Raw genomic sequence first — 24,222 nt, 5'->3', positions numbered from 1 at the left:
GCGCTGATTGACATCAACATGCAACTCTTCAATTAGATACCGCACACGTTGCATATTGACATGCGTCGGATGAGAACCTGCCCGACTGACAGCATTGCGAAGTGTGACTCGTCCCGGTCTAGCGCCTAACGCGTAGAGACGCTTCATCATCTCTAGACTTCCAAACAAAGCGACGCTGTCGAGTAGGGAGAGTGCAATGTACCAGCCCCGGTACGGATCTTTGTATCGGTCCACATCATCCTCAAGCTCATCGCTAACTGTTGCCCCATGTTCCAAAGCCCAATGAATCATTTCATCGTGACAGATGAGGTTTTAACATCCGACTCTGACAGCCCCATCCGCTTGTACGCTTTGGGCGTTGGTTGATGTCCCAGCCATGCCGAGCCAAGATGTCAAGTAAAGGTATGGATACACTCTCCCATACTTTGTCTGGACCGATGTGCTCCAGGGAGGGCTTCTCAGGGTGTTCGCTGAGGAGGTACTCCATCACGGAGAGTGCACCTTTTCTCACGGCGTAGTAGAGAGCTCTGCCAGGTAGCGTGTCGTATTCCGGGTAGTTTTTTTTTCCTTGGGATGCTGCTAGGTCGAAGCTGCGGTAAGGTCGATTTTGCAGGCGTCTTCGATGACGAAGTGTGGGTAGCCTTGTCGTACCCGTGCTTTGCGTTCTGGGTCGATCATGTTAGCCAGAGGTGAAGAAAGGATTTGCAATGAGAAGTCGAGCCGTAGATGTAGCTACTGGAGATGGCAGGATGAATGATAAAAGTGACAGTAGAGAAATGGATGAGAAAGAGAAGAAGAAACTGGTACACAAAGACCCTTTAAAACAACCAACCTAGCTATCCCATCACGTGATTCCCATAGGTCTTTGTTTGCCAGGGTGTGAAACAATCAGTACTACAAGAGAAACAAAAGTCATTTATTGAATCATATCAATCAGCTCTAATCCAGTACAGTTGTCCAAGTCTTTCCCGCAGTCAATCAATTCACCGTCCCATTCCGCACGGGGTCATAGTACCCTTTCGTACCCTGCTCCTGCTGCTGTACGTGTCCATGTGCATGTCCGTGTACCTGCTGCTGCTGCTGATTCTGCTGCAACTGATGCGACAAATCCACCTGTTTCCGCGCTAGTTCACCGTCAGCATCACCCCTATCCCCTCCCCCATAACGCATCTCCAATCCCAGAATAAGGTGACAACATACCAGCCTCATTTCCCCTCCTCCGATTCCGATTATTTCTCTCATCCCTCGACCGAAACACACTATACAACAACCACCCGGCGACCCAATTCGGCCCATACTCGCCGCTCGTCGACCCCCGGTCGAAATAGGGCCTCGTGTACGACGACGCCGTGCGCCAAATCTCGAGTATGCCCCAACGCTGGCACTCGGGGCGGATGTGGTGCCAGTAGAAGGGGGGTTGGGTGCGGGGATCGTCGCGCAGGGAGTCAAGGAGGTTGGTGCGGTCTTGGTTCATGCGGTTGTAGATTTGGATTGCTTCGTCCTGTCATCTTTATTAGGGACTGTGGGGTGGGGTTGGGTGACGGGAGGTATGGGGGAATGGGGGGGAGGTACCCGCATGGCTCGATAAAACTGTTCATCTTGCGAGGAGGTAGTTAGACCTAAAGCGCGCATAAACTCCTCCTTATTAACTCGTGGTCCCACAGCCATCTTGACGAACGATAACCACAGAACAAATATATCTCAAACTCAACAAACAAACCAAAGAAATTGAATAGACAAACGAAACGACCACAATCAGAACACAAGAGCAGCGAGAGGGACAATAAATAACCACGTCAAAAACCCCTGCCCTACGTTAATTTATCCCACCCTCTCCTGACAAACCCGGGTAGCAATGTTGTACGACTGTTTGATTCACGACTTCACGACTCTGGTTGTGTTTGGCACCGCTATCCGCGGTGGACAATGGGAGGGGATGTAATGCAGAACCGTTGGACTTATCCGCTGGCTTGTGTAGCGAAACGGTGTTGGCCGTGAATTTTCCCGGAATATATATATGGTTGTTTGCTAGTAGAGCAGGATGCATCTATACCCGAGTACCACCGGAGTCAGATCTAGTGGGCGAGACAATACATTTGTTATCCTGCTGTCCTGTACTGGCCTGTTGTCATGGTATTGCTTTTTCAGGATCTGATTATCTACCTATAAAACCGAGCGAACAGTACCACATCACGACAAACATACCATCGTACATTTCATCTCAATCTCACCCGCAGACGCAGAAACAGGAACGGCCACGAAAAGGACATGACACAACCCGGTCCATGTTCCGGTTCCGTTCAACGCAAACCGTTTGTGTCACTTTGTGTGGGTGTGATGTGGATGGTAGGTTGACCTGGGTTCGTATGGGCTGTAGGGTATACAAATACAGACTGGTTGGCGGAGGGATAGGAGGTGATCTTACTGGATGTCTCTTTTCCGGGGACAGAATCCTCGGTGTGCGGTGAGAGATTATATTGCTTTGTTTGAAGTGTATATAATCGTCTATTGTAGTCCGTAGTCCGTAGTCCGTAGTCCGGGCTCGGGATAGTTGTCTATGTATGACTAGGTGGCACTGTGCAGGTGGCTGTTTGATATCGTGGTACACACACGGGTGTCGGGTGTCGTGGGTCAACCTGTCAACCTATCAGGATAGACAAAGACACGGAACTGTTGGTCGCTGGTTTTGAATATAAATGGTTGATTCTGGATTCGTAGCAAATGCTGAGCTGAGCTAAATTCTACCAACTGACCTGTTGAAACAAAAGAAAAATCATGTCAAACACGCTCAAAGATAAAGAAAAATAAACATGAGGAAAAAAAAAAAAAAAAAAAAAATGACAACCGCCGTTATCCATAACCAGAGACCAGGGGGTAAAGTTGGAGGCTGAGAAAAAGCAAATATTGTCATCTGTCATCTACCGCATCGTTCCATGCATAAGTGACATTCCATTTTTTTTTTTTTTGAAGGGAAAGAAAAAGAGAAAAAGAGGAGAGAAGGCGTCCTCCTTGTATTCCTTTGTACGCTGTACATCTGGGCCGCTATTACTCTTCGTCGTAGAATCTGCGGAGAAACACCTCAACCTCTTTGTAATCCACCTTGACCTGAGTCAGGGTCTTTTCGATGTTCTTCAGCGAGGTGCTCTGGTCGGGTTCGTCGGCGGTACCGGTTTCATCCTTGCCGGCGCCGTAGTGCTGGATCTTCTCGCAGGCTTCCTTGACCTTGCTCAGACCCAACGTTGCCGACGATCCTTTGAGGAAGTGACCGAGAGACGACAGATCAGAAAGTTTCTTCTCCTCCCTGCAGACGTTAGCGCGATTTTTCACCCAGGAGAAGGAAAACATACAGAGCCTTCTCCATCTTCTCGAATGTGCTCTCGGCCTGCTCGAAAAATCCATATACAATACCCTTGCTGAAGTCACGGTCATCGTCATCGTCCATTTCGAGGATCTGTTCAAAGGTGGATTCGTCGATCGAGTCGGCCATGTCGGAGAGCTTAGGGGGACCGGTCTTGGTCTGGGGTTATCAGCATCGAATTTGCGAATTAAACCGGCGGAGTACATACCGTCTCCTCTGTCGTCTTGGTGGTAGTGGTGGGAGCCATGGTGTGTGATGTGTTTGTGAGGTGAGTGGTATTTGGTAGTGGTGGTCGTTGTTGTTGGTGGTGGTGTTGGTGGTGGAAGGGTAGCGAATAAGGCGATATCACCAAAGTCGACCTGATCAACAGGAACTGAAGCTGGGATAAGGGTGTTGGGATGTCGCTCGAGTCAGGCAGGATCCACTCGGGGGTGGTTTAGGGAAGATGGCAGGGAAAAAACAAGCGATTTTACAATCTGGATTGCTTAATGTCAGTCTATGTTACAGTGGTTGGTCGAGTTTGAATCAGTGAGTAGAAAGAGTGAGTGGGTTGATGAGTGGAAAAAAAGGAGACCGAGAGGAGGGGCAGATGCAAAATGGAATTATCCCACCTTGGATCGCGTATCTGGTATCGTGGGTATATCTATGCAGAACGGAAAATCAATAAAAATAAATAAAAATAAAAAGACAAAGACAAAAGAAGGAGTGAATTCAGTGGTTCTTTTGGGAAAAGAAGAAGAGAAAAAAAAGAAAGAAATGAAGGCAGAAAACGAGGGGAAAAAAATGAAAGTGGAGGAGAGATTTGGTTATGCTTTGTGGGTTCACTGCCAGTAGTATTGATAATGAGAACCGTTTTTACTGTTAACATTCTTGATTTTATATGGCGTGACAGTAGTCTTCAAATCTGCACCATCAACCCTTATACAGCTATATAGCATGTCGAATATCGCATGTCGAATATCGCATGTCGAATATCGCATGTCGAATAAATACATTCTTGTTCTTTTCTACTCTGTAACAGTGCTGTTCTTATTCTACCGTTTTCCCGACAAATTCGGTTCTTGTGGAGCACTTCGGTCAAATCCCTGGGCGGAGTTAACAAATGCTTGACTCTGGGAATTCATAAATAATAATAGTAGCATTAATATCTCAATGGAAGATATTCATCTATAAAAAGAATAGATGAACAGAGAACGTGACATCTGATAAGCATCCAGTCCCTCGAGCCTTAAATACCCGTGACAGCCCTTCAAATCCCGATGACCGCATCGGATGATGAAATCATGATGAAAGCGGTCAACAACCTTTCTTCATCACCACGCGACAACACAACTCAACGAGTTTCTATATTCAATACTTTCAAAAGAAGTAAAATACTTTCAACTCAATCATGGCTACTGGCCTTATATACCTGTAAAAAACTGTGCGAATGAATCCCTCTTCAGCCCTCTCGCCGTTCCCTTCACCTATCAGCATCCCGCACTCTCCCCACCCTGACATCACCGCTGCCTCTCCACAGCCAATAATATGACACTTCCGCACCGCCGCTGACGTTGGCGGGGCTGAGCCAAGACTTTAGCGGGGAAATTACCTCAGCGCTGATTCGCTATAAAAGAATAGCGGGTCGTGAACCCAAAGAACGCGCCAAATGGGCGTCTATTTCCTATTCGGGTAGGTGCAATCAGGTGACTGATACAGGATGTGTATTTGTACGCCGGACGGGTGTTGTATGACTGCTGGGGTCACTGTAACGTGCTGGCTGTACAACCACTGTATTCTACCTGAGGCAGGAGGTTACATTAACATACGATGTGCAATTCACGGATTGACTAACGCTGGAGAGGCATGAGGCTCAACATACCACGTGCGAACTCTGCAAGCAATGGCTGCCCAAATCTACCATATCTGGAATCCCTCGACGATCTCGAACCCTAGATCATCAGTAGAAACTCTTTGACTTCCTCAATGAATATGTCCACCCAACCAGCACGACAAGCCCCGCAGTTGCTGCACAACGCATCGATGCTTTGACTCATGTAATGGCCCGACTTGGGGGCGAAAAGGAATCACCAGAGTTCTTTACGTGGGATATTCAGACGATCTCTATTGCCATTGCTAAGCAGATTCCTCAAAATCATTTCTCTCAAGGTCGTCTGGCTGGCATAGTCCAATATCCGCGTACAGACTTGCCATTACCGGGTCCTTCTATGAGTTGGGGACTACGCTCTGCTTTGGAAGAAGACTCGATTGGCGCGAAGCTTGATCCGATATTACCGCTGTTACAGAGTGGATTACACATAGTGGCGTGGGCTTGTTCGACTAGCTGAAGAGGATGAAGAGGGGCGTGCTAAGGCGCCTGCCGTTTTGTATTAAGGGAAAGGGTGCTCTTTCGTTGTACACCCGTGAGATTCCGTACACGAGCGTACTCTTCTCTGGAATTCAGCCACGCGGTCGTGAGTAGGCATGGTATATTGCACGATGGTGCTCAGGCCCGGCTTATCAGGAACGAGAGTGTCAGGGTTCAACACAATCTTGTAGAAATCCCGGTTCCTGTCCTGGCCAATTCGCATCGATGATTGCATCTTCTTGTACATTGCAGCAAGCAGATTTGCTCGATTCAGATGATAGTTGTAGTTCATTGTTTCGAGGTGTGACCCAAGTCGGAAGGCCAACAAGATCAGTCTATCCCATTTGAGCCCTGGCTTTGCACGAAGTCACACCTGTCCAGTTTAATTAGGAGGACATGCTTCCATCTGGCTCATCCGAGCCACATTTTTGTCACTGAACTCACAGTACTGTCAGCGGATCAAAGAAATAACACCCCCTGTTAACGCTGCGGATCATTGAGCGGGGTAGTAGAGCCTCCATCGGTCATTATCTGTAGCGCTTCGAGTCCAATGGGGGTGTAAGATGCAGATTGCTGGACTCGATTGCCACGGGTCTCGGAATCGGTTCTCGCGTATGGAATCTGCGTGAAGATTATCATGACGGCGTTCTTTCTGCAGCGGCGTACGAGGGCTCAGAGCCATCTTTGACAACTTTTCCCTCGATATGGTGTTCGAGCTCCTCCCATCAGGATGGGGATGGCGAAAAGAAGGAGACGCCGGTGCCAGGGACAACCGAGCTCTTACAAAAACAAGTGCTGCGGACGACATGATCGAAAGAGGAAGGGGCATGGGATGGGCGACGGAAATCGGGACGAGGATGAAGCCAAGGGGTGATTGAAAGCGGGAACTAGAACCTTTTGAAAAAGGTTTGTTGGTCTTTTTATTTACAGACCGGGGGCTTCAAAGAGTACACAACGTCGGATTTCATCAGGAACCGACGTGTTCTAGTAAGACCGGGCAAATGAATCGGATCGACGAGAGCGAGGAATACGTCCGTCTAGAACAGGTGTCTTGAGAACGTAGGATCGCTTCTAACTCGATTTTGTCTTGGTCCGGGTTCCGATCCTGGCAGCGTACGGAGTACACCCCAATAGCTATCCAGCGATTGTGGCGCGGAGCATGTTTCTGGTCGCCGACTCGATGGCATGAACAATCTCAATTGGATGCGTCACAACCTCTGTGAGCATGAACGGGCGGAAGAGATCAAGATCGGTGGTTTTGTCTGCAATTCTGGCGCACGAGAACTTGTTCTCCAACTCCCCAAAGTAGCCCCAAATATTGCCAGGGTATTTGAGAGGTCGATCGCCAGCTCCTTGGTTGGCAATTCTGTGGTTGTATACACGTTCTCTGTATCTGTTCTGAAGAAAGAAAACAGTACTGGTAAGTCTGCCTTTCTCGCTCCATGGTGGATTTTTGCTAACGGAAACGTTTGTAACCAACCGTGGCTCCTAGGAGAACGGTGGACCTGACAGCTTCGAAGTTAACGATAGTCGCCACCATGAGCGAGAATCTTGGTCACTCTATCCAGTTGAGGTCTGCGAGCCGGAGTACGCACGATGGACGACAAATCCCAACCAGACATTTACCCCGCATGCGCTCTCGAAGCAGATTCTGATTATCATGAAAGCCAATTGGGCTCAGCAAGACGATATTTGGACCTTCAAAAACGCTTCTATTCCTGATCATAGTAAGTTTCTGGACTTCTTACCCTTGAGTATCATCTAATGCATATCAGTGTTCGGGACAGGAAAGTACTTCGTCACGAGTGTTATACACCACGTCGACTATCTTCTTAGACCTACTCTCGCAGAGTTAAGCATCCGCATTTCTCGTCACGACGAGTTCGCAACTTTCAGAAGAAACGATAGGGATATTAAACTCTCAGAGTTGGTCAAGTTAGCAAAGCACAGCTGTGAGAAGACTTTTACAAGTGCTTCCGTAGCCTTGATCCATCTGGGCATTTCACCGTTCGCCATCACCAGTATAGATCAAGCTCCAACGGCCTCTCCACGAGAGCTGTTATTTAAGATACTGGTAAAGCCAGCTGGATCAGGTGACCGCCATCATGAGGGATCTTCCTAATAGCATAGGTAAGTTTGAGACACAATGAATTCTTCTCGATACCGCAGGCTAACCAGTCATGTTATATTAGCGGAAGCAAGCCACCACATATCCCTCCTCACGGACCCGAAGAGCGACAGGAAAGAGTACGACATAACAATGAATATCGCGGACGGAATCCCCAGGATGTTTTTCATTTGCCTTCATAAATCGACAGCGCGTGCACCGTTTTTTTGTCGATGCCAGCCAGGAGAATTGGCAAGGGGCGGACGAAATCAAGAGAATCCGACGCAAGGCCCACAATACACGCCTCCGCAGCTACGAGCCCTTGGCCCTCTCGGCCTCCCGAGCACTCAGAGACGTAGAGACGTCGGTTGTGCTCCCTGAGGAGTTCGAAGGTAAATCGGAAAATATCATACTTCATGAGCGGCGAGTCCGAACTAGTCAAGCAATAAGGAAGAATGGACACTTCCTTGGTCGTACGACTGACATTGGTCAAGCCTTCGATTGTCATTTACGTGCACACCAATGTTGTTACGCATACTAGCATCCAAGCCACCTTCGCCCCGAAGAAGACCCGCTATTATCTATGTCACTTCAAGTGGGAGGAACAGGGGTAGTACGCTACGGCATGTGCCGAGGTATGTTTCAGCTTGCAATGTGCGGCATGGTGGCAAAAACACAATATCGTCGCCAAGACCTATTTATCGCCAGCGGGAGCTTTAGTGGACGACCGATATTCTTGCCGTCGCCGCTGGAGCGGCACTTGTTGAATCGGTTGGAGGTGGACTTGCGGGTTCGACGTTGGTTTGTGAGGGGGGCCTGTGGCGTATTCGTCTGGGCGTCGAAGATGATGAGATGAGGGTGGAGTTTTGGATGGAGGTGGTTAGGGGGGAAGGATTTAGGGTTGTTGATGACTGCGAAGTTTAGAGGACATGTGCAGAATAACCCGGTGGATATTTATCATTCTTGTTTTATGTCGTTGTTGTTGTTGTTTTGTTTTGTTTTGCTTTGTTTTAATTCAAATGCTTACAGAGATCAAATGGCAAGGACTGAGTAGTTATGCGGCAGGATGAATGACGATATGTAGTTAACTAGTTAGTTATGTGGTTTTCAGCTTTGTATATTACTAAGCATCTCCGAATCCCCAAAATCTGCCGAAGGACAACAAACAACCACCGAGCATCGCGAGCAATTGAGCACTCCTGCTCACTCCTTCCCTCCTCTCTTCTCTAGTCGTCCTCCGTTAACGACCAAACCGCCGAAATGTCCCTAACCCGCCTCTACCTCTTCACCTACAACGCCCTCGCCTTCACCCTCTGGGCCACAAGTACCACCTACGCAGTCCTTCTCCTCACCCAACAAACCCCCCTCCCAACCATCTTCAACAAAATCTACAACCCCTACCTTCTCACCGCGCAGTCCCTCGCGATTCTCGAAATCCTGCACTCGCTTCTCGGCCTCGTGCGCGCCCCCGTCATGACTACACTCATGCAAGTCGCGAGTCGGTTGTTGCTGGTTTGGGGGATTATGTACCCGTTTGGGGACCATAGTGCTGCTTGGAGTGGGAGTAAGATTGTGGGCGGTGTTGGGGAGGCGCAGTTGGGTGATTATGCGTTTTTGGGGTGTTTGGGGGCTTGGGGGGTTACGGAGTGTATTCGGTATGGGTTTTTTGCGTTGCAGGTTGGTGGGGTTGGGGTGCCGGGGTGGTGGACTTGGTTGAGGTATGTCTCTCTTCTATCCAAACTGTCTGATATGAGAGGTGTAAAGGATGCTAATGAAGTAGATACAACACGTTCTACGTCCTCTATCCCCTCGGTATTAGCAGCGAGTGCACGATGGTGGTTAAGGCGCTGAAGCCGGCGGCTGAGTTTCATCCTGCTTTCTGGTGGTTCTTGGTCGTTGTTCTCGGTATCTACGTTCCTGGTATGTTTCTCTATTCTCTTGTTCTGGTGGCATGTACTGACTGACGACTCAGGCTCGTACATTCTCTACACGCACATGATCGCCCAGCGCCGCAAGGTTCTCAAGAAGCAGAAGAACTAGGTCTGTCTTGATATGGCCGTATATATGTAGATACCGCATATATGTAGATATTAGTATAGTATCTATAATGTTACATCTCTTTCATGATATCCCGAACCGCCTTGGCTGCAAACTTCTTTCGTTCGCTTTCCGGTAAATCGGCGCTCATATCTACTTCATCAGCATTTGCCTAAACAAAGACAAGAGAAGAATACATACCTTTAATAGCCTGCATCCGTAACATCAGCGCCTCCATCGACTCAACCTTAATGTCACCATCGTCATCACCCTCGAAGTCCCCAAACTCATCCCCATCATCACCGCCCCGTTCAATCGCCATGCGCAAGCCAAACATCTCCCGCTCTAGCTCGTTGACTTCGAGGTTAAACCCGCTACTGCTCTTATCGAAACCCAAGAGCTGTTCTTCGAGGTCATCGTCGAAACCTAGATCTGCATCTGCATCTCCGGATTGATCATCAGACGCCCAATCGTGAGTTTCGATGATTTGACGAATTCGGCGCATTCCTTGGTATTCTAGTTCTATTAGCATATGACATATGGGGTAGAAAAAGGGGAGGGGCACAAACCGCCATATTTATCCCTAAAATCCGTATCCGGCGCACTAGGATCCCAACTCGCGATATCGAAATCCATCAACCCAATATCATCAAGCTGTTCTTCCCACCATGAGATAGAGAATGGTTCTTGAGTCTCTCCTAACCCATCCTCATCCTCAATATTATCATTTCCCTTCTTCTTGGTCTTCGTATTCTTATTCTTATCCCCATCCTCAACGAGAATAATCAACCCCAGCACCTCCCCAAACCCAATCCCCCCACCTTCACCATCATCATCGCCATCACCACTCCTCTCACCCTCGATTAACCGCTTGACTTCGCTGATACACCGTAGGAAGTCCTTGAGCGCTTGTACATCCTCCCGCTTACCCTCCTCACTGGTATCCTGGCCAATAGCACGCGGCCGCGGGTTCTTCAAGCAGATAACAACACCTCCGATCGCATCACGCACGACTCGCGCTTCAGCGCCTGAGAATTCGGTTTTCCATTGCGCTGCTCCTGTCCCTTCCACTTGGGTTTCTGTCTTCGCCTCTGTTCCAGTCTTTGTATTCGTATCCGTAGACGAAGTCGGAATCTCATCAACCCAAATCGGCACCTCCGCTTTGTAATACTTATTCTCGATCGTGAGGGGTGTATGTGTCGTGTACCCCGCGAACGTCGTCGTCGCAGTTGCAGTCGCGGAAGGGGGATCTTTAACCGCGACGCCCGTTAACGTATGTAAGAGGGGAGGGATGGTGGTGAGGGAGTGCGAGGTCGGGGTGAGGATGAGGAGGCGGCGGGGGGAGGAGATTAGTTTGGATTGCGATTTCGATGGTCCGGTGGTTTTTGGTGGTGTTGTTGCTGCTGGTGATGATGGAGGCAATGGGTTCATTTTGGAGGTTGTTTTTGAGTATGTGGTGGTTTGCTGGTTGGTTGATTGTATATTTGAAGATGACATCGATAGATTGCGGAGATGGAGAATCGGCGGAGCTGATGGGGGCGGATTTGCAGAGCTCAGAACAAGCTCCAAGTTATATTTTATCTCCACGCATCCCTACACATTTGTTGTCTCTGTAGCTGTACCAAGGGTAGCTTTACCAAGCAAGACAATTATAATTATTTTCCAGACCTCGCATGCAGTTGAGAATCACTACTGCCCTCATAGGCACATATGTACAAGCTACGGAGGTAGACAAGGATAGACCAAACTGACATCCAGAGAATCATCACCTCTAAAGACCAGCAGCAAAATACCCAGTCCTACCTCCTTACAATAATATCCATAGCATGAACTGGACCAGACAGATTATCTCATTGAGCGTAAATTCTCAAGTCCCCAAGTAAATAAAGAAGAACGCCGACCATCATATGGAAATGTAAACCTCAACAAAGACGAAAAGACCAAGTCCCAAGGACAAAAATCAACCCCTCCGCTGTCCCCTAGCCCTCTGCACCGTCGCCTTACCACGCGCCAATCCAACACCTCTGCCGCGCTGGCCTCTCGAGCGGAACATAGGTGCGTTTCTGTACACCACGGGTTAGCATCTATCATCTTCCTTTCATTTTGCTTTGCTGTCTTGCGCAACGCAATCTGGATAATGGGGAGGGGAAATGTACCTCAACATATCCGGCACAATGAAGAACCGCACATGACTCCCCCGGATATAAACCTGGTCGAGATGCGAGACGCGGCCGTCGCGGGCGGTCACGGTGATATCTTTGAGTTGGACGTTCATGTTATCCTCGGCTGTTTCATTGTCAGTCTTCATTGATCGCAAGGGTATTGTATTCGAGGAGGTTGGTTTGTTCGGGACAGGTGGTGATGGTGATGGGTGGTGATGGATGAACGTACCCTCCAAAAGCTTTCCTCGGTAGACGACGCCGGATGTAATCTCAAGGGTGACGACGTGGCCCTGTCAAACATTCAGCGTTAGCTTCTTTTCCAAGATCCCGAGACAAAACTGCAAAGCTGTAGCAAAGGAGCGTACCTGCGCTTCATTCAGAAGCTTGATCGGAATCCCGATCGTACTGGTTAACTTGCCCATATCGACAACAATTCTTGTAAAATCCTTCTCAAGAAAAACAAGATGATAAATACGCGAATACGCGTGAATAATGAATTGCGAACGGTCGACTCGTGAGTGGAAGAAAGCGCAAAGACAACTCCGTAGCTTAGCTCAAGATCCAAGGCGGAGAGTTTTGCGGCTCTGCGGTCTTGGCGGTTTTTTTTCTACAAGCATACAACTCGATTTCTAACTACTAACTACTAACTACTCTTTACTCTGCACAGTGTACATAATGCGCAATTGAACATACAAACTTACAAAAAGAAAAGAAATGACAAACACAAACCTCCGCGGCTTCACCCAAGCCGTCCGCACCCTCCTCACAACACCCTCCCAATTCCTCCCACACCTCACAATCCCAACCTTCACGCATTTCCCCGAGAACATCGGTCCATACCTCCAACAAACATCACCAAGCACCGAAAAAGACACGAGCAAGTCACCCGTGATACGCGCCCTAGTCCTCGACAAAGACAACACCCTCTGCCCCCCGAAAACAACAACCTTCCCACCCCAAATCCTCACGAAACTCGAACACCTGCGCAAATCCCCAACATCGCCATTCAACCAACAAACATCCCCGTCATCGATCCTAATAGTCTCGAATAGAGCAGGCAGCCACGCGTGTTACGACGCCGAAGTACACTCCCTCGAATCCAGTCTCGCGCACCTCCAAATTACCGTCTTCAGATTACCAGTGGGAATCGAGAAGAAGCCGTTCTGTGGGGAGACGGTTGTAGATTGGTTCCGGGAGCGGGGGGTTGTTGAGCGGGCGGATGAGATTGCGGTTGTTGGGGATCGGTTGGGGACGGATGTGGTTATGGCGAGTATGATGGGAGCGTGGAGTGTTTGGTGTCGGGATGGGGTGTATGAGGGGGTTGAGGCTGGGAAGGGGAGGCCCGGGATGAATATGTTGGAGAGGATGGAGATGTTGCTGGAGAGGTATTTGAGGGAGTCGAAAGGGCTTTGTGCGCCGCCGCCAAAGGGGTGGAATGGCAGTTCGTAGACTGCGACGTACAAATACATACCCTGTACAATAGATAGATACCCTGAACAAAGTTATCCCAAAAATCATGATTCGGTGACTATCTCTACTAGCTTCACACCAGAACCACATGCCCAGGACAGAGGATGTTACAACCCTGTCAGCATGGATCCAGGCTAGAATCATGACCTAGAACAAACAAAACAAATGACCATCACGACAAGTGACATGCAAACAATACCTAACCCGCCGACCCAGAGTATATAAAAAGCAGCAACAAAAAAAGGGGGGGGGGGGGGGGAATCCGAAGGGAAATCGCCATCTTCAAGTCCGACTTTCTGGCATAACCACGTTAAAAAAAAAAAAAAAGTGTTGGATAAAAAGGGACCCTGGCCAGCATGGACAAATGGCCAGGATGAGAAGAGAAGAAAAGAAAAGGGAACATGAAAAAAAAAAAAAAAAAAAGGGAATCCAACCGCAGTCAGACGAAGAAGAAAAGAAAATCAGAAAAAGAAAAACACAAAAAGGGTCAGGACCAGCCGCAAGCAGAAGGGTATTAGTAACAACAAAACATCAATCAAAGTATTTCAAATAGAACGGGAAATCACATCCGCCTAATCATCGCCATCAATTGGCCAAGTTGCAAAAGAGACACACAAACCTCACAGGCCTCTTGTGTTGAACAGCATGGTATCCAATACAGGAACCAGTGAGCTTTGAGGGGGTATCGTTTTGAAAATCAGGAATAAATCGGATCAACGCCATATCCTGTACAGGTGAAAGGGAACCCTAAGTGGCCGAATCACGAGGATTCGTGCGCGTAAGAGCGAAAAATACATCGAGTACATGCCCGAGAACTTTACGATCCAGGTGCCAACGTGTTAGGATCCACGTGGTCCAACGAACCCATGCTCTGATAGTCGCCCTGAACGCTTGGCGAGTTGTGACCGGACAGACTGTGAATGGGAATTTCAAAGTTGTTGCTCTCGAGTCCCATGCTAGTGGGAACAGAGTAGTTCACATTTTGCTTGGGATACATCTCACCCAGCCCCATACCCTCGTCCGCGAGCGAGGACTGATGATCATGTCCAAAACCGTACATCTCCGTCGACGCGTGCGGCATGTTCGACAGCGGAGGCGAGTGGTTGGCGATCATGGGGTCGGCAGCACTGACAGTCGAGTATGGCGAAGCAGATTGCGACGCCATGTGCGACGATTCCACTGCCGGCGAAACGAATGGCATGTGGAAGGACGCCCCCATGGTGGTAGCAATTGGAGTGGACTCGCCTGCCGCTGTGGTAAACATGGATGGGCTCGCGAATTCAGACGGAGAGGCCGCGGTGGTCGCAGACATCGGAGGGCCCCGAGGATCCATTCCGTAGGGAGTCGAAGTGTCAACCCGCAGGTTAAGAGACAATGGGTGAGCTGATTGAGGAACCGGAGCGTAAATCCCCGAGTCTGCATGGCTTGTGTACGGCGATGTCTGCGGCATGTTAAACGACAGCGGCGCTTGCAATGCCGAAAAATCCACCGCAACTGGGACGGAGCGACTCCGTTGGCGCTTGTGTCCTCGACCGGGGTGCAGACTCATATGCGGGTGGTGCTGGGGAGCATCCTGGTACATGCCCAAGAACGGAGCTGTGAAGTGGTGATGGTTGGGCTGCGAAGCTGGGCGTTGGATAAAGGGCGGCGACATCGGAGGGGCGGGCATGGCAAAGTTGTAAGCCATACGATTCTGGAAAGACTCCAAAGAGACCAATTTGGCGAGCTGAACGCTAAGAACCTTGGGATGACCCCCAAGATGATGAACCAAGATCTGACTGGCCTGCTGCTCTTCGGTGAAGTCACCGCACTGGTAGAAGCCTCCAGAGTTGGAGGAGTCCATGTAGAAAATCGGCGGACGGTTCAATTCCACGACCAAGCCACCAGGCCTGGGAGGAGCACCGTTGGGTTGAGGACCTTGGTCACCCGACTCCAAAGTGATGTTCTTGATATGGGAGAAGGGGTACTCGATCTTGTATCCGGCGGAGTCATTGTTGATGTAGTAGGTCATGCAGGCCTTCTCTGGCGAGTAGAAGACCACCAGGTCCATAGCATTTTGTCCGATGCGGCGCCAGCTTCCAACGCTCAACGAACGGCATGTGAAGTGATGAATAACTGGAGATGCATGATTAGTAAGGGTATGCAAGCCACATGCAGGTGTCAAACTAAAACACTAGAACGTACCAACTTTGCCCGAAGGGGTGGCTTCATTGTGGTAGCCGTTGGCTCCATAGGCCCCCGTGCGGCCAAACGCATCCCTTGCGCCAGGCTTGTTCGGGTCAACCTGCATGGCGAGATACTGACGCATAGACTCAGGAATGGAGTCACAGCCTTCACCCGTTTCAATGCTTTTCTTGGCGAGCATCTTTATTTTGGCGCGGCTATGTCTGTTAGTAAATCCGCACAAATCCATTATCAATCGTAAAACTCACCGGTTCTGGAACCAAATTTGCACGGAACGCTCAGTCATGCTGATTTGTTGGGCAATTCGCTCCCTTGTGGCAGCGGTAGGGGTAGGGTTCTTGTTGAATTCCACCTCGAGAGTAGACAATTGATCCTGGGTAGCCCGTTGACGCTTGTTGTTCTTCTGCTGCTGGGTCAAGGTGCTCTTGCGATGAGGGCGACGCGAGGCCGAAGCCGAAGTGGATGGAGTGTTGGTGACACTCGACATCGATGGAGATGGCGTCGAGGCGACAGACGAAGCAGTCGCGGAGGAAATGGCCGACGGGCCAGGGACGTCTATCGAAGACATGGTTTGTATTGCTGAAATTGGATCGAAAAGGAGAGAGAAAAAAAAGAGTAAAGAATGTCGAAGAGTTGTTGTTAAAAGGAAACAAGAGAGGTGACGATCCGGCCGACAAGTGAGTCTCTCGAAGCAGCGTCAAGCGCGAGAGACGAGATGACGGGAGGAAGGTGGAGTAAATAAACGAATGGCAGCGAGCTTGGAGAGAAAGGCCCAAGACTCTGTGGAGAGAGGGAGAAAAAAAAAAAAAAAAAAAAAAAAGTTGGTGTATAAAAGAGATCTGATATACAGATCGGAGGAACCGGTGAGCGCGTCGCAGCGGCGTCAATCCAATATCCCACAGGAAAGCAGCTGACCTATGCAGCTGTATATAAGAAGCGAAAAGAAGAATATAGCCTGCAATCTTCGCCCGTCTGCGTCAAGGATCCAGTCACATATACCGGAAATCGGAGATAGAATGAGGATTGTCGTCGTGAAATGACGGGATTCTCAGGAAGTCGACTGGCAAGCGTCGTCAGGGAGCGAAGAAAGTAGAGTAGTAGCGAGCGGTACGGTCGTCGTTGAAAGAGTGAAACGAAGCGACCTAAAAAGAATAAAAACGAAGGAAAGAAAAGAAGAAAAAAGCGAATGAAAACGAACGGATGGTCGGAGACGATAAGAAAAGAAAAAGAGAGATGGAGAGAGAGGAGAGAGAGGAGAGAAAAGAGAGAAGAGAAAAGAAGAGAGACTGAGGGAAAGAGGTGGAGGTCTCGGGTCAGGGGATTGAGAGTTGTGATTGGCTGAGGAGGTGGAGTGTAACACAGCCAGGTACAGTACAGTACAATGAGCATGAATAATACTCTGTAGTATACAGAATAAACAAAAATATCATACAGAAGACGAAAGTCGTATTTAAGACAGCCAATCCAATGGCTGGTGCTGGTGGTTATTCTGGCGCTTCTGCTTTGGCGCTGCGGCTGGATGTTTGTTACAGAGTCGCCTGTTTTGGCCCCTGCAGATGCATGGAGAGTATTCCGTAGTAAAGAGAGATAGTATAGTTACTCCTTGGGAGAGCAAGATACTCTGTAGAATACTCTGAATACTCAGCCCAAAACAATGAAATGATAAATCATTTACATCACTACAGTACAGCACGTTCGCCGTTGATAAATCCTCGTGCCCGATTCTAGCCAGTAGTCGCCAGACCTCCAGTACCGCCAGAGCCCGCATCCGCAAGATCCGGTCTCCACGCATAGTGCGTGCCTGTGGGTGCCTGTGCTGTGCCTGATATCCCCGTAGCGTAGTTATCCGTATCCGGAGCTTTTTATGATATCAATATCATGATTCTCCAGTTCTATCCATACTATTATGTATATCGTTGCTCTACAAGTACAATTATCAATTATCAAATATTCGTCTTACTCCGTAGAGGTGCACACACAGATACCCAATACAGTTTAGTCTACCCCCCTTACTTGACCCATGGTCACTGACCTTCGATCCAGGTACCCGAACCCACATGCCCATACATTCTGATTGGTCCAACCAGCATGACAGCGAGGAGGTCAGCCTGTTTTGTAACCCCACACACAAAAAGAGGGAAAAGGAGTATCTGTAAATAGAACATACTGCTGGTTGTCCCATGGCTTCCCACAGACTAGAACTGGAGGTAGGTGGTGCAACCACTGCAGGGGTATGCATATATAGTATAGTACTGACTACCCTAGAGTTCACATTGTGCAAACAATGCCAACCCAAACTGGGATCAGTATCCTATCCTATTGTGCTCCGTAGTTACAGAGACAAACTGCTGCTTACAAAATCCCGTAGGCTGGACCCCAATCCGGCAATCCATAACCCAATCCAACCCCCTAAAACCCTCGCCAAGACCAACTAATAACCTTAGCCACAGTAGTCTGATCCTACCCTCCTCCCTCACCAAGCTATGACTAATTCGGCTAGTTTTTCGGTTCGTGGCGCTTTCGCCGGGGATGGTTATTGTGGGATATGAATATCCGGAGTTCTATATAGACACTCCGAGCATACAAATATAATTGATGTCTATACATATAATACTAATACTATTTATCGATATCTTATACAAACCACTGTACAGTCCATAGACAGTCAACGGGGATTATTAATACAAAAACACAAGAGGTATCCCAACTCCAGTCAAAATCACAGAGACAAAAGAAAAACACAAAGAAACTGGGCAAAGAAATACCAGGTTCACTTCAAATGCCCCTTCCGAATCGCTCCATACCCCTTACTGAACAATTCATGAATATCCTTGGACCGCTGCGCATCCTCGCCAGAATGTCCCGTCCCAGGAACTTCATTAACATTAGGTCCATATTCCATATTAGTAGTAGCAACCGCAACCTGACCAGAGCCCGTCTTGGTCATAACCCGAGGCCGCGCCAGGAGTTCCTGCACCTGTCTCTCGCGCGCCTCCTCGTCTTCCGCCTCCTCTGCCTCGCGCGCCAGCTCGAAACTCGCCTTCTTCGTGCCCCGGTCCCAGCCCTGCTGTAGCTCCATCGCGGCGGCTTCTTCAAACCGCTTCCGGATCTCCAAGTCTTGCTCGTATTCTTGGAAGATGTCCACGTCTGTCGGGAGGAGGTTTGCTCGGACTGCGCTGACGGTGATTTCGAAGACGATCACGGCCATGACGGTCACGAGGAGGACGGCCCAGAAGGAGAGGTTGTGGCCGGTTTGCTTGAGGAAGTTGCCGTTGACGTGGTACACGCCTTTGCCGGATTCCATGGTGTAGCGAGACGAAAGGATCATGTTCCAGAGGAACCAACCGCCGATGGAGATTACCATCACGATCACCGACAGGTAGGTCTTGTTGTGCACCTCGAGCGCTTGCAGTTTGGTGTTGATAACCACCACACACGCCGAGAACGTCACAAGTCCCAGTGAGTAAATGTCGTTGCCTGCACGGTTGTTGAAAAGCACATTGCCAAACAGCCCGTACATGGTAAAGTAGATGATCATCGCTTCGCACGCTGCCATGAACGTCCATCCCAGGAACAGCTTGATGTTAAACCCAGCATGTCGTTGGCCCTTGTTGTATAACTCCGGCACAGCCAGGAGTGTTGGCGCGGCAAGGTCCTTCGTAAAAATACCCAGGAAGATCACCGCCAACGACGTGAACAGCGTGTTGAACATACTCAAACTCCACGATTCGTACAAACTCGTTCCCGTATATCCGTTCCATCGCTGGTAGAGCGCTTGCGTCAAATAGAACAGCATTTCCTTCCAGAAAGTCCCCAACGTATACTTGCACGCGCGGATGTAATTCCACCGTCCGTGACAGAGAAGCAGCTTCAGCAGGAACCGGAACTGCGCAATCGAGTAGTCTGAGATCCGAGCAGCCTGTAATCCTTCTTTGCCCGTGATGCCAATACCCACGTGCGCTTCTTGAATCATGGCAATATCATTGGCACCATCTCCGATCGCCAGCGTTACGGAATCCTTGACTTGAAGACGGATCGACTTCACAAGGAACGCCTTTTGCTTAGGACTGGCACGGCAACAGATGACCGAGTCGACAAGGATAGCAAGGTTGAGGAACCGCACCCGCAAGGTCGCGTCTGCCTCAATCATCGACAACGTCTGTCCGTCCACAACCAGAACCGAATGAGCCACGACACCCTTGGTGATATCCGCCGTGAGCTTGACAATCGACTGTTCGACATCGCCGTTTTCCTGATCAAGAATGACAACCGTGGAGTACTCCCTGACCAGACGACACGAATGGCCGACATTGATGGCTGTTTCGCGCTTGTCACCAGTCAACATCCAGAGCTTGATGTTTGCCCGTCGCAACTTGTCAATCGCCTCCGGCACGCCCTTTTGCAACTTGTCCTCGATCGCCGTCGCACCAGTCAGCTCCAGGTGTTGCTCGATCTCCTCGCCCACTTTCTCAATCTTCTCTTGCCGGTCGACTAGGCTGGTGCAAGCCTCATGGTACGCCTTCTTCCAGTTCTCATACGTCGCTTCATCCAGGTACCGATGACCATACAGCAGCGTCCGCAGACCCTCCGTCGCAAAGTCGTTCAGATGCTGGAAGCACCGCTCAAACACTGCCGTCTCGTTGACCACCAGCGCCTCCTCCACCAGGTCCTCATACTCCGCCTCATGCATGGAGCTGGAGTCTGAGACCGCCATGGATGCACGTCCAAGTTGGGTCGAAGGGCGAGGGCTGTAAAACGCGCTGTCGTTCTCCCGAGTCAAGATACCATGGTCCGTTTCGCGGTCCCGCAGCCAAACATCAATGCTGTCCCGCAGGGTGTTAACCTGCTGACCAGAAACACTTGAACGACGGTGCATGCTAGGTCTGCTGAAACCGCTTTCCTTTCGGTTGTTGTATTCGCTGTTGTGCCGTATGATCGAGTTCGCTTCTGCAGCCTTGCGCCTGCTCGCGCGCCTCCCAATCTCGACGGCCTTCTCTTGCGCCAGATTAGACTTCTTCAGCAGGTTCATCAGAATGCTATCCGCGCCCTTGCAGAACACACAGATGCGCTGGTCAGGCATCCGCACCAAGACTGACATTCGCTTCCGTGCACTTGAGAACTCAATAACCTCCAGAATCTCAAACACCTCGTCAACGGCCGGCTCATATGGTCCATCGGGGAAACTTCGAATAGTCAAGGTGTTCGACTGGCGATCCTGGACCAAATATCCAAGTTCCCGCGCGGCCGAGACCAGTGCCAGTTCATCCGGCGAAGACGCCTGGTACGACGTATCCCCGTTCTCGTCCTCTTCAGGAATGCAGGTGTGGCACAGAGCAATTGACAGAAGGAACAGCTTGGCCTTGCGCGCAAAGACGGTGTACGGTTTCCGCTGGATATACTCAACCATGTCCGTCGTCCGGCAGGTGGAAGCCATCTTGCCATCCCTCAGGGATCGACCCCTCATGGACATAGTACCAGCCATATCCACGCCGGTAGACACGTTCGATTGTCTGACACCACTTGGCCGGACCTCTGACACGTTGGACTTGCGTCCCATGACTTTCTTTCCTTTGACACTTCGCTTCTTGTGGATTAGCTTGCCACGATCGCCTTCTTTGGCCTCTTCTTCGCGAATGTCGAGATCGTGGAACCATGCCGTGCCCGCGACACTCATCTTGCGGAACTTCATCGTGTTGTTGGTCAGAGTACCGGTCTTGTCCGAAAATATGTAGCTCACTTGTCCCAGTTCTTCGTTGATGGTTGACGTTCGTGCTTCAAGAGGCGTATTCGTTTCCTCATCGTACATGTCGATATCGTTCAAGAGGAACATCTGGGCAACCTTGACAATTTCCATACTCACATAAAGAGAAATTGGAATCATCGTGTTGAACATGATTAGGAACGACGTGAAAATAGGACCCAAGTCGACACTTGCCTGCGTCAAGTACCATGCGGAGTTCTCCACGTCCTCGGCCCAGTACTTGTACGCGATGGTACAGGCGACCGCCAACGCGACGACTAGCGCCACAATTAGCATGACGACGCGGTTAACCCTGGCCTGCAGGGAGGGTGACTTGATCCGCGGGTTCTTGTTAGCGTTCATTCGAATCTTGCACTCCTCGCCGGTGTAGATGACCATCCCGAGAACATGCTCAGTGTTGCGCAGAATGCTCCCACGGTAGACAATCTCGTTGTTAGTCAAGGGCAACTTTTCCTGGCCGTTGATGACCACATTGCCATCGAACTTGTACAGGTCCAGATTGGGGTCTTCCACTGCAAAATGAATGGAGTTGCTGCAGATATCCTCGACTGTGGCGCAAACTTTGGAGACTGGCTGGCATGGCTGTTTGTTCTTGAGATTCGTTTCACCATCCAAAGCCATGGTCTCGATGTACGCAATTCCATTGGGTCCCTCGGCATGAAGCAAGACGAAATCCGCAGGCACGGGCTGATCGCGCTCGAGTCTGATAACATCGCTGACCTTGATATCTTCCCATTTGATAGAAGCCCAATCCTGGGAATCGCTTGTCACGGAGACGTCACCACTTGAGGCTGCCGGGGAAGCGCCTTTTCCAGGGCGCAGAACGTTCGCATAACGGTTGTTTTCTTCTTTGTCTAAGCGATAGCGACGCCAATCATCAAGTCCTTCTTTACCCATCGAGATACCAACGAAAACCAACAAGGGAACCAGAGTAGTGTAAGTACCGGTAGTACTCAGACCAGGAATCATCTGCAGAATCGCGACAACCAGGAAATAGAAGTTTGCAAGTTTGGTGAATTGCGCCCACAACTGACGAGGGAAGAAACTCCAGAAACTGTAGCGACTCGACCGAATCCAGTTGCCGGTATATGGTTTCCCCGTGCGTTCGTCAATGGGGGTTTGAGTGCATTTCGGATCCAGGTCGATGTGACGGCCATCCTTGCTTGGGGGAATGTCTTTGATGCGTAGGATAGTCTTACGAATGGCCTCCAGAGCGTTGTTGACACGGTTGATCATCAGAGTGGTCATCGCTTTTCTTTTGAGCCACCTCTCCTGCGAAATCGACGTGGAAAGTCTCCCTTTGTTGTCCTCGGACGGTTCCGAAAAGTAGGTCGATACATCTTCTCTTGAAGTTGATGAATCCGCAGTAGCCTCTTCAATCGTCAATCCATGCTTCTCATCTTCCGATGCGTTTCCATCCTCCGCTGGAATGCGCTTGTCCTTGGTTGGCTCATGTACCTGCTGAGTCGTCTCTTGCGGACCACTGGCCTCACCTAATTCAATCGCACTGGGAGGCACCTCGCCAGGCTGAGGTTGCATGTTTTTGGTAAATATGGCGCGACGCAGCGAATACCCCCGATTGCGGGATCTTGAGCGACCCGACTCCTGGGGTGACGGAGGGGACAGCGCCGCATTGGGAGAGAGAGGAGAGAGACTCCGATCTGGAGAGCAACCGGCAGAATGGGATCGCGGAGGTGCCAGATTGGTAGTGTTCAGAGTAAGCTCCCTGGACGCCGCCCGTCGCCCTTCCCAACTCCCATCTCGCGATTCCTCCACACCGGGTCGTTCGAGATCGGTCGAGAAGCGAACATGTTGCTGCTGGGACGATCGGCGGCCAGAATCCGAAAATGCCCTAGTAGGGAGAGGCCTTGAACCGATGCTTTCCTGCGATGGAGTCCTTAAAATCGACGGTGGTGCTTGCAGAGACTGCGGTCTTGAAGACGCCGTCTCTCCCCCTGTGGGCTGAGGCGCTCCCTGTGAGGGAGAATTCTTGGATAAACTATCATCTTTTGACATGGCGAAGGAATGCTCCTCCACCAACAATTTCCTTTTGCGTTTATTTCGGAATGCTCAGCGTCCCGATTCTTCTCCTTGCATCCGTTGACAGGTTATTAATTCAATGAATATATATCTCTATCGATAGAACGTCAAAGTTCGTAACGCGTATAGTCAAATCGTCAGAATTTCGAGAAAATCGTAACTAGGACCGGGGAGGCATTATTCTCGCAGTCGACGTGACAAAACCGGAAGAAATCTGTAGTGACAGGATGTCCACGTTAGCTGCCGCTGCCGCTGCTTGCAATCGCTTGTTTTGTTCCAACACACCAAGTTACCAAAAGACATAAGCAACTAACGACGCAATATTCTTGCGAGACAGAAGTGGAACGTGAGATTAATGGGCCACCACAAGTTTTCCCGTCCGAAGTGTCTGAGATAACCCAAGAAACAGAAAACCAGCACAGAACAGAAAAGAAAAAAAAGAACCGAGCAACAACAACCAAACTTTTCTGCAACCACACTTGCAGCCCTGTACAAGGCGGGAAAGCAACGTAAAGCAGAAAACCCAACACCTGCGCGATGCAAAGAAGACGAATCGACGATTCCGCAGGCGGACAGGTCGACTTGGGGGAAGGCGGAACGTGCGCTAATTGGTCAGGGGACGGATGCGGCGTGGATTGTCTGAGCAAGCGACAGGCAAAAAGAGCAAGTGAGAAAGTAATACTTGGAGAAGGACCCAAAATAAAGTCTAGACATTGACTCAATGCAACTTAAGCGTCCCTCAAGCGAGGTACGTAC

General features: G+C 49.8%; 8 protein-coding genes across 8 annotated transcripts; 2 read left to right on the top strand and 6 right to left on the bottom strand.

The window, feature by feature from the left end:
• Positions 1-579: 579 nt before the first annotated feature.
• Positions 580-1,668, bottom strand: ASPGLDRAFT_30817 (uncharacterized protein; the record flags this gene model as incomplete). The annotated part of the gene is made up of 4 exons (XM_022543981.1): positions 580-665; positions 1,026-1,124; positions 1,201-1,501; positions 1,573-1,668. The coding sequence occupies 4 exons, from the start codon at positions 1,666-1,668 to the stop codon at positions 580-582; spliced, it is 582 nt and encodes a 193-aa protein (XP_022405750.1).
• Positions 1,669-3,045: 1,377 nt separating this feature from the next.
• ASPGLDRAFT_116173 (Hpt domain-containing protein) lies at positions 3,046-3,605 on the bottom strand (the record flags this gene model as incomplete). Its single annotated transcript, XM_022539750.1, has 3 exons — positions 3,046-3,297; positions 3,344-3,517; positions 3,567-3,605. The coding sequence occupies 3 exons, from the start codon at positions 3,603-3,605 to the stop codon at positions 3,046-3,048; spliced, it is 465 nt and encodes a 154-aa protein (XP_022405749.1).
• A 5,467-nt stretch (positions 3,606-9,072) lies between these two features.
• On the top strand, positions 9,073-9,852 carry ASPGLDRAFT_115635 (protein tyrosine phosphatase-like domain-containing protein; the record flags this gene model as incomplete). The annotated part of the gene is made up of 3 exons (XM_022539705.1): positions 9,073-9,530; positions 9,590-9,732; positions 9,785-9,852. 3 exons carry the CDS (start codon positions 9,073-9,075, stop codon positions 9,850-9,852), a joined length of 669 nt encoding a protein of 222 aa, XP_022405748.1.
• Positions 9,853-9,922: 70 nt separating this feature from the next.
• ASPGLDRAFT_62668 (adaptin-binding domain-containing protein) lies at positions 9,923-11,280 on the bottom strand (the record flags this gene model as incomplete). The annotated part of the gene is made up of 3 exons (XM_022548559.1): positions 9,923-10,002; positions 10,051-10,365; positions 10,419-11,280. 3 exons carry the CDS (start codon positions 11,278-11,280, stop codon positions 9,923-9,925), a joined length of 1,257 nt encoding a protein of 418 aa, XP_022405747.1.
• A 237-nt stretch (positions 11,281-11,517) lies between these two features.
• Positions 11,518-12,557, bottom strand: ASPGLDRAFT_139260 (putative small nuclear ribonucleoprotein SmD3). The gene is made up of 4 exons (XM_022541675.1): positions 12,377-12,557; positions 12,241-12,301; positions 12,006-12,135; positions 11,518-11,912 (listed from the first exon to the last, which is right to left on the bottom strand). Exons 1-4 carry the CDS (start codon positions 12,431-12,433, stop codon positions 11,810-11,812), a joined length of 351 nt encoding a protein of 116 aa, XP_022405746.1. The 5' UTR covers positions 12,434-12,557; the 3' UTR covers positions 11,518-11,809.
• A 114-nt stretch (positions 12,558-12,671) lies between these two features.
• ASPGLDRAFT_41010 (phosphatidylglycerophosphatase) lies at positions 12,672-13,740 on the top strand. Its single transcript, XM_022545316.1, has one exon. It carries the CDS (start codon positions 12,726-12,728, stop codon positions 13,458-13,460), a length of 735 nt encoding a protein of 244 aa, XP_022405745.1. The 5' UTR covers positions 12,672-12,725; the 3' UTR covers positions 13,461-13,740.
• A 204-nt stretch (positions 13,741-13,944) lies between these two features.
• ASPGLDRAFT_41009 (uncharacterized protein) lies at positions 13,945-15,853 on the bottom strand. Its single transcript, XM_022545315.1, has 2 exons — positions 15,666-15,853; positions 13,945-15,596 (listed from the first exon to the last, which is right to left on the bottom strand). Exons 1-2 carry the CDS (start codon positions 15,844-15,846, stop codon positions 14,299-14,301), a joined length of 1,479 nt encoding a protein of 492 aa, XP_022405744.1. The 5' UTR covers positions 15,847-15,853; the 3' UTR covers positions 13,945-14,298.
• Positions 15,854-18,202: 2,349 nt separating this feature from the next.
• Positions 18,203-23,795, bottom strand: ASPGLDRAFT_195624 (aminophospholipid-translocating P4-type ATPase DNF3). Its single transcript, XM_022543049.1, has 2 exons — positions 23,752-23,795; positions 18,203-23,680 (listed from the first exon to the last, which is right to left on the bottom strand). Exon 2 carries the CDS (start codon positions 23,440-23,442, stop codon positions 18,436-18,438), a length of 5,007 nt encoding a protein of 1,668 aa, XP_022405743.1. The 5' UTR covers positions 23,443-23,680; positions 23,752-23,795; the 3' UTR covers positions 18,203-18,435.
• Between the last annotated feature and the right edge of the window lie 427 nt (positions 23,796-24,222).

The sequence above is a fragment of the Aspergillus glaucus genome (genome assembly GCF_001890805.1).
Source record: "Aspergillus glaucus CBS 516.65 unplaced genomic scaffold ASPGLscaffold_1, whole genome shotgun sequence".
Classification (NCBI taxonomy): Eukaryota; Fungi; Ascomycota; class Eurotiomycetes; order Eurotiales; family Aspergillaceae; genus Aspergillus; species Aspergillus glaucus.
Note: the sequence above shows the minus strand (reverse complement) of the source record. Positions and strands in the feature narration are given on the sequence as shown.